Source organism: Pan troglodytes, chromosome 7, assembly GCF_028858775.2.
Source record: "Pan troglodytes isolate AG18354 chromosome 7, NHGRI_mPanTro3-v2.0_pri, whole genome shotgun sequence".
Lineage (NCBI taxonomy): Eukaryota > Metazoa > Chordata > Mammalia > Primates > Hominidae > Pan > Pan troglodytes.
The window spans coordinates 101,220,627-101,228,194 of NC_072405.2; the positions used below are offsets into that span (position 1 = coordinate 101,220,627).

The window sequence follows — 7,568 nt, forward strand, 5'->3', positions numbered from 1 at the left end:
ATAAGCAGTATGCTTATTGAGAGATTTAGAGAAAGTACTAGGGCAAACGGAATAGGTTTGGGGTATCACATAGGTTTCACAACATGAAGTAATTAAATCTGAAACTGAATCTAAAAGAAAACGTAGTGATTCCTTTAGAGATCTGAGATGGCCAGGGAGTATGTAAGCGTGTTAAGAAACACCAAAATTAATTTCTGATTTACTAGACTTTTCTGCCTAATAATTCCCTACTCTGCGTCTGGATCTTAAGAAGGTACAACTAAATAAGATACCAGGGCTACCTGCCCACCTTGCATCCCCTCTCATTCTCATTCTTCCATGTAACAACCTTGGAGAGAAATCAGTGAAAAATTGGATCTGCAGAGATGAAGGGGGGTGGGAGTTGCTGGAGAAAGTCTGGTCACAGAAAAGAGCTGCTGCAATTGTTTTACATTCTTTCCTTTAGGATAAAATTTGAGACTTGACCCTGCACAACCGCTTCCACTGCACCAGAAGTATACAGAATCGCATTATTCAGCTATGGTCCCAGAAGATCCATTAATTTCATTTAGCTGACATAAGTCACAGGCATATTGAGAGCAAACATAACCAAAAGTGGAGATTATCATCTTCCTTGAAGGATCCAATGATGGGAAAATGAACACAGGATAGAAACTGGTGCCACTTCTACCTTTTTTGCTTCATTTGTAAACTCAACAAAGTATCTATATTTTCCCATTTATAAGTAGTAAGTTAATTCAGCTGAATACACAGACTAAGAAAAAGTTTAAAAAGTTATATGTGTATCACCTAAAGTAGACACAGAAGCCATTCTAGCAACAAGTAATGAACAGAATTAAAAGACTGATATTCCAATTTAGAAGTTAAATACCAGGTATTTCAGGAATTTCTCCAAAAGAATAGCTTCATGGGCAAAAGAAAAACATTTTAGAATGTTTAAAATAGATATTTTGAAATTAGACCTGTTCTAGTTCAAACACAGCCATAACCTCTATCAGAGCACAAGTATGACACAACTACTACAGAACCTTTAAGATTTGTGCTAATTTTTTTTTTTTGGCATTTAGTTATGTACTTATTCTTTTAAAAGGTTAAATTCTCTCTCCAGCATGATTGCCCTGCAGTGATCATAATCACAGGGCACAGTTTGTACTGGGAGTATCACTCTGACCAGAAGCCAGAAGCCTACAAAAATGAGACATGAGAAAAAACACACACACAGGAAGTTACTTTCAGTCAAGGGTTATTCTTCCTACTTTTGTTGGTCTGGTAGATTATAGATTGGTAGGTAATTATGAATCTTTCTCCTTCAGTAATACTTACAAACTCTTAGTTTTCATTATTTCTTTAAATATCCACCTGAAACAATTGCTTTATATATTATTTAGCTTTTCAAATACTAATTAGTCATTAATACATTAATATTTAAAGAACTGTACAATCTATTACTCACCTGGGGGAGAAGTCAGATGACGAACAGGTCTTGCTGGTTGAAGCGGTTTACCAATTAATTTTTTGGTTTCCATTGTCACAAAGACCTTGAGGTTCCATACTAGAAGACGAAAAAATACATTTTTATCTTTTGGACAAAATAATCAAGATGCTTTACATGTATACAAATAACTACATCTTTTTTTAAGATGCCTATTTTACAAGTTAAAGTGGAAAACACAAACACAAAAAAGTATTTAATATGCAATACTCAGACTCCTTTTATAGCATTTGTCACAGTTAAACATTCCCTCTTTGAAACATTTTCTTTAACTTTACTGACTCTATATTTCTGTTTTTCTTTTCTTTTGAGGCAGAGTCTCACTCTGTCACCCAGGCTGGACTGCAGTGGCACAATCATAGCTCACTTCAACTTAAAGCTCCTGGGCTCAAGAGATCCTCCTGCCTTAGCCTTCCAAATAGCTGGGATTACAGGCATGAACCACCATGCCCAGCTAATATATTTTTTTTAAAGATGCGGTCTCACTATGTTGCCCCAGCTATGTTCTTTTGGTTTGTTTCCTATTTCTTCGATTGTCTCTTCTAACTTCCTTAGCTGATTCCTCTTCTTCTGTCTTTCTTCCGAATTTGGCTTTGGTCTTCTTAGCTAAAACTCATCTATGCTCACGGCTGCAACTTCCTATCTACATGATAAATATGCCCTAATTTATACTTCCAGAATCTACTTATCTTTTAAACTCCAGTTCTATTTTTCTAATTGTCTAATAATATTTCAATTTATATATTATCACAGGTACCTCAAATTCAACATATCTAAAATCTAATTAATAACTTTAACTCCTGTATTCCTTTAAAGTCATCACCAACTCCCTTGGACCACACTTGGTAAAACTGCCTTCAATTTGACGGGCTAAATTAGAGCCTCTGATTCCAAAATCAGTCTTTAATTTCTGTTCACGCTACTTCCAAAATATTAATGTTATTTTGTTTCACCATATATTTGGACATTCAGGTGTTTTGTCTATAGTTCCCTTACTATCTCTGCTGCTCTTCTTCCAAACAGCTATTTATCTGTCAAGACCAAGATCAAGCTCTTGCCACTTCCTTGGAAAATATCCCCCTGTCTCAACAGGTAAGGTTAAATAAAATAGTCTACATGAAGTTCTCTAATAATAAAATAATAATAACAATAATAATAATTCCTCCTTCCTTACATTCCTCCTTCACTGGTCCCTACTGTATTTTATCAGTTTTTCTAAAATATATCATAGTAAATATATTACATGTCTACTTATTGGACTATCAGTTAGTTGAGGCCACAAAAACCAGACCTTATTTATTTGTGTATTCTAGTATCTGCAACATAGATTTATTAAATAAACTCTATAAACGTTAAGTACCTCGTCATTGCAACTAAAATCTGACACCTGTATGGGACACAAGATTTCCAAATTTTGATGCCCATCAAGACAAAGTCAAAAATAAAACTCCACTTGATTTTGCACCTGCTTATCCAGAAATCATTGTAACCATATGATATTAAGCAAATCATAAGTCTAAGTGCCTATTTCACCAAGTATAAGATAGAGTTAGTAACCCTTTAAGTTCCCAGAAATGCTTTATCCTATTTTTAAAATATCTTTGGACATGTATGATTCAAATGTTAAAATTATAAACTTATAAACAACCTCTCAAAATTAGGAATGATAAGTAAGCACCCAAAAGTTACTATTTGGAGATAAGCCAGCAAGTACTTCAAGTTAATACCAACCCAGCTTTGTAATGTGTCTGTTAACTAGTATTTCAACGTGGCAAAACTAATGCTCTCTGTACTTTTTGTGCAATACAATTGGATATAACAAGATGAAAAAAAGTTATAAGCACAAATAGAAAAAATACTTCAAATAAAGTTATTAATATTTTCTATGTAGAAGAGTATATTTAAAATAAGGACCAAAAAGCAACCTAATATACGTTGCTTTATTTGATGTTTATCCTAGTTATTTTAGTTAAGACCCTAATACTAGTATGTAGTAACTTTCCATCCTGTTCCCCATATGAAACTAGTGAATCAGAATACAATAGGATAGAGAACTTTGGCACACACTTCGTTGTTTTTCATTGCTCAGCTGAAATTTAGTTGTAGGTTGTTAAGTCTTTTCCAATCGCTGAGCAAGGCAAATCCACAGTATTCAAACTAGGGATTTTCAAGAGTTGGGGATTACAGAACTCCATTATATGACTTTGCAACACAAGTAAATAAACAAAAAATCAAAGCTCTTTTGGTGCCACCTACCCTTCAATTTACAGTAGGAAAGATACAGCAATGGCTCCCTGTATATAAATCCACATCAGTTAAGGAAATTAGAAAAGATGGTGTCATTCAGTACTCTGTTTAATATTTTTTTTAAAGTAAACGATGCCTGCAGGGAAACACTGACATTATAGGGGACAAGTTTGGGATTACAATGCATAGTACATTCCACCATCATGTTATTAATGAAAAAGGTTAAGTATTTATAAAAAGTAATTATTATTGTAAAACTGATTCACGAGATTATAATTAAGGCAGAACTCCATAAACCAAAACCTAATTCTCAGTTTAGTTAAAAATAATAAAGACTTAACTGCACTACAAAGTCATTATACAAAATAAATTCAATCTTAAACTCTAATGCCTGCTTCATCTATGGAATGTAGAGATCAAAAAGTTTCCCTTGAAGCTACTGGTGCTACCTAGAGTAGCCATGTATCATATCAACGATTCAAAGCACAGTTACAAAATAAACAGAATTCTGCCTACAACATTGGGTAGCAAGTAGTGGGCCTATCATAAGGTTGTAAAATGTAAATTTAAAAATGTAAATGTATAGTTTTGTGGTATAAATGTTAAAGGATATTTTGATCCAATGTCTCCAAAAAACTTTCTATTAATACATAGTGAGAAATGGTTGCTGAATGGTTTTTTTCAAGATCACACGCACTTAACAAATCATCTTTAAAGACCAAGTTGTATGAATAGAATATTGGTAAATCAGTTAGTTATTTACAGTTGCTATTCTACATCTGGCAATACTAACTATATCTTAGGTTCCTTTTCTGTTTTAAAAAATGTACCTAAGTATGAATCTTCAGGCCTTATCAGTCCTGATATTACCAGTAAACCTAGAATTGTCTAAAAATAATAAGCAGATACACTGACCACTTTGGCCAAAATCTTATTAATCTTATTTTTTAATTAAGATGCCATTTTTAAGGTCCTACTACATACTGAATATAATTTCATTTAATTTTGAGCCATATATGAACGGTGGAAGAAAATTATTATTAGTCCCACTTCACAGATAAGAAACCTGAGGCTCAGAAAAATAAGAGACATGCCCAAGTCCACATAGCTACTAAGTGCTAGATATTAGGATTTGACTACAAAGTTCACACCTTTATATCAAAACTTGCCTATTTGTTACATAAAAGAAAGATATCTGACTGTCCATTTATTACATGTGGACACTGAGTGTATAGATTTAAAAATTAATGTGAAAAGTAACATTTATTTATAAGGCCATGCAGAATAAATTGGTATATACTAATAATATCCATTTCTTCAATTTACCATTTTTCTTAGAATACTAAATAAATTAGGGAGTACTGTGCTTTCCTCACGCTACAGACATGGTATACTGCCATACTAACCATAGATCACAGCATATGAAATATACTATGCACTGTTTTTAGAAGCTGAGTACTATACTTAAACTCCAATACTCCAATATAAATTCTAGTCTTCTTTGGAAAGTACTGATGCTACCGCTGCCGTTGAGAAATAAGATCATATAAAGTGAAATAATGAAATGAAAAGACCATATTTGAATTTACCTTGTGTATAATTCCCATATGATAACCAGATAAAATTTCATCTCAATTTCCAACTTCAAAACATTACAAAGTTAGGATTCCTTGAAACCCAATACTGCTTGTAAGTAAACTGCTCACACTGACAAAATGATAGATGAAGAGAAACATACAGGAAACATCGGGGAGTAAGAAATAAACCACCTATGACTCAAGTGGTGAAAGACATTTCACGTTCCACATATCTGGTTGCACTATTAAGGAAAAATTAAAACGAAAATATCAAAAAACTAGAAGCTAGGAGAGTTCCAACATATCTTCCATTTCATGCCTTCTCTTTATAATTAATTTAATTTTTTTTTTTTTTTGGTCTATTTGAGGGATTTCTCAAAACAAAACACAATTTAACATTCGGATGGGCTAAAGCTGTCCAGGTAATAGGTGTCTGTGATTACTTTAGTCATGTAACTGTCCTTTCCGTAGCTTTGACTAAAACACCAGCAATGAAAACCTTGTGCCACCGGGTGGAGGGGGCAAATCGTCTTGAAAGCCTCCCACCGCCTGGCACCAGGTGCTGGGGCAGAGCCAAGGGGAGCTGTGTACTTAGCTCCTTTTTTGGCGATGGCTTTGGTCTCGGCCACTTGCCCCTCCGTCGGGCTCCCCTGGCCCCCTACACTTTCTTTCCCCTCATCCGACGCGCTCGCTCCCATCCCACTCCCATTCAGGGTCCACAGGGTACTGAAGGGGCCCTGAGAGATTTCCCGACCCAACTCAGAGCTTCTCTTCCTCGCCTCAACTTTCCCGGGGTCGGGCCTGGGAGACGGCGCCCACCCGCCTCCTCCACACCACGGGGCCCGACTTCCGTCCCCCAGTGTCGCTCATCCTCCCCAGCCACTTACCGACTCAAAATCCACGAGGATTTCGGGGCAGCAGCGTCGCCGCGCTCAGCCCACACGCGGAGGCCGAGCGCCCTGCTGCCCGTCGGGGAACGGCTCCTGCCGCTGGTCCGCTGGCTGACCGCGGTGGCGGCGGCGGGGGGCGAGGGGCGGGGGGCGAGGGGCGGGGGGCGGGGCGGGAGGCGGCTCCGAGGGGCACGAGGCGGGCCCAGGGCGGGCGCGGGGCGTGGCCTCGAGCGCTGAGCCTCGAGAGCAGCCGCACGCCTGCCGGGGTAGAACCGTTAAAAGGGTGGCGCGCGCTTTCCCGGGCGAGCTGGGCGCGTGGGGTTGGAGCGGCGCCGCCCAGAGCCGGTCGTCTAGGGCAGGAGGCCGCGAGTGAGGCGCTGACAGGCTAGCCCTCGACGGGGCGCGCCCGCGTGAACGGCCTTGGGGGCCCCAGACCGTGGCCCTGCTTGTGCGAAGACTGGGAGGCGCCAGGCGGGCCGCCTGCTGGGGGCTTGGCGGCGGGTTCCAGGCAGCGTCTGTGAGGGAGGCCGCCTCTGTGAGGGAGGCCGCCTCTGTGAGGGAGGCCGCCTCTGTGAGGGAGGCCGCCTCTGTGAGGGAGGCCGCCTCTGTGAGGGAGGCCGCCTCTGTGAGGGAGGCCGCCTCTGTGAGGGAGGCCGCCGTCGTGCTGACGACTGAGTCCACCCCACTCCTGTCCCCCGTCAGAGCTGCTGGCAGGCGCTGCTTTCCCCTTGGTGCATTTAGTGGGTGTCGGGATTCGGGTTGGCAGGGAGGAAGATGTTTGAGACATGGTTTACCTCAGACCAGGGATACAGCGTTTCACACAGACTGCCATCCTGAAAGGAACAAAATGAATTAAGGCAACTCCATCCGAATCATTTCTTTTTAATCTTCACCTTCAATCCTTTTGCTAATTTTTCATTATCTTTGAGTGTCCCCAGAGGGGGCCTGTCTGCTTGTACTGAGGGACGTGGAGGTGGCAGTCCCTCACGTCCCCAAGCACCAAAAGGATAGTTGAAAATGCACTGGCAAACACTGAACGGTTTTAAGTGGGGCACTATCAGGATTTACCATTTTGGAAGGTATAAAGTTTCACAAGCACTTCCATGTATAGTCAAGTTATTGCTAGCTGTCTCCGTTTAGAAATGGCTTCCAGAAACACTCCTACTATCCACTGAGACAACTCGCCTGGCATCAGAGACCTAGGGTCCAGGGTCAGAGATGGGTCATGATAAAAGGGCATCCCTTGCGGTGAGGCACCAGAAGTCTGCACAGTGGAATCAATATATTCCAACCACCAGATGTAGAAAATCTTAAGTGCAGGATGTGGTTCTCATCCATCTAGTCACAACAGAAGTTTTCTTC

At 39.9% G+C, this 7,568-nt stretch overlaps 1 protein-coding gene across 2 annotated transcripts in view; it reads right to left on the reverse strand.

The window, feature by feature from the left end:
• C8H8orf88 (chromosome 8 C8orf88 homolog) overlaps nt 1–6,759 on the reverse strand; it is a 27,212-nt gene extending 20,453 nt beyond the window's left edge. Inside the window, exons 1-3 of one of the 2 annotated variants that reach the window (XM_016959660.4) lie at nt 6,044–6,177; nt 5,329–5,549; nt 1,454–1,552 (exon numbers count right to left, since the gene is read on the reverse strand). In XM_016959660.4, the coding sequence (XP_016815149.1) occupies nt 1,454–1,526 (73 nt within the window). In that variant the 5' untranslated portion in view covers nt 1,527–1,552; nt 5,329–5,549; nt 6,044–6,177. Of the gene's footprint in view, nt 1–1,453; nt 1,553–5,328; nt 5,550–6,043; nt 6,178–6,203 lie in introns of those variants that run through there. The other variant, XM_519853.9, reaches the window with a different exon arrangement.
• Between the last annotated feature and the right edge of the window lie 809 nt (nt 6,760–7,568).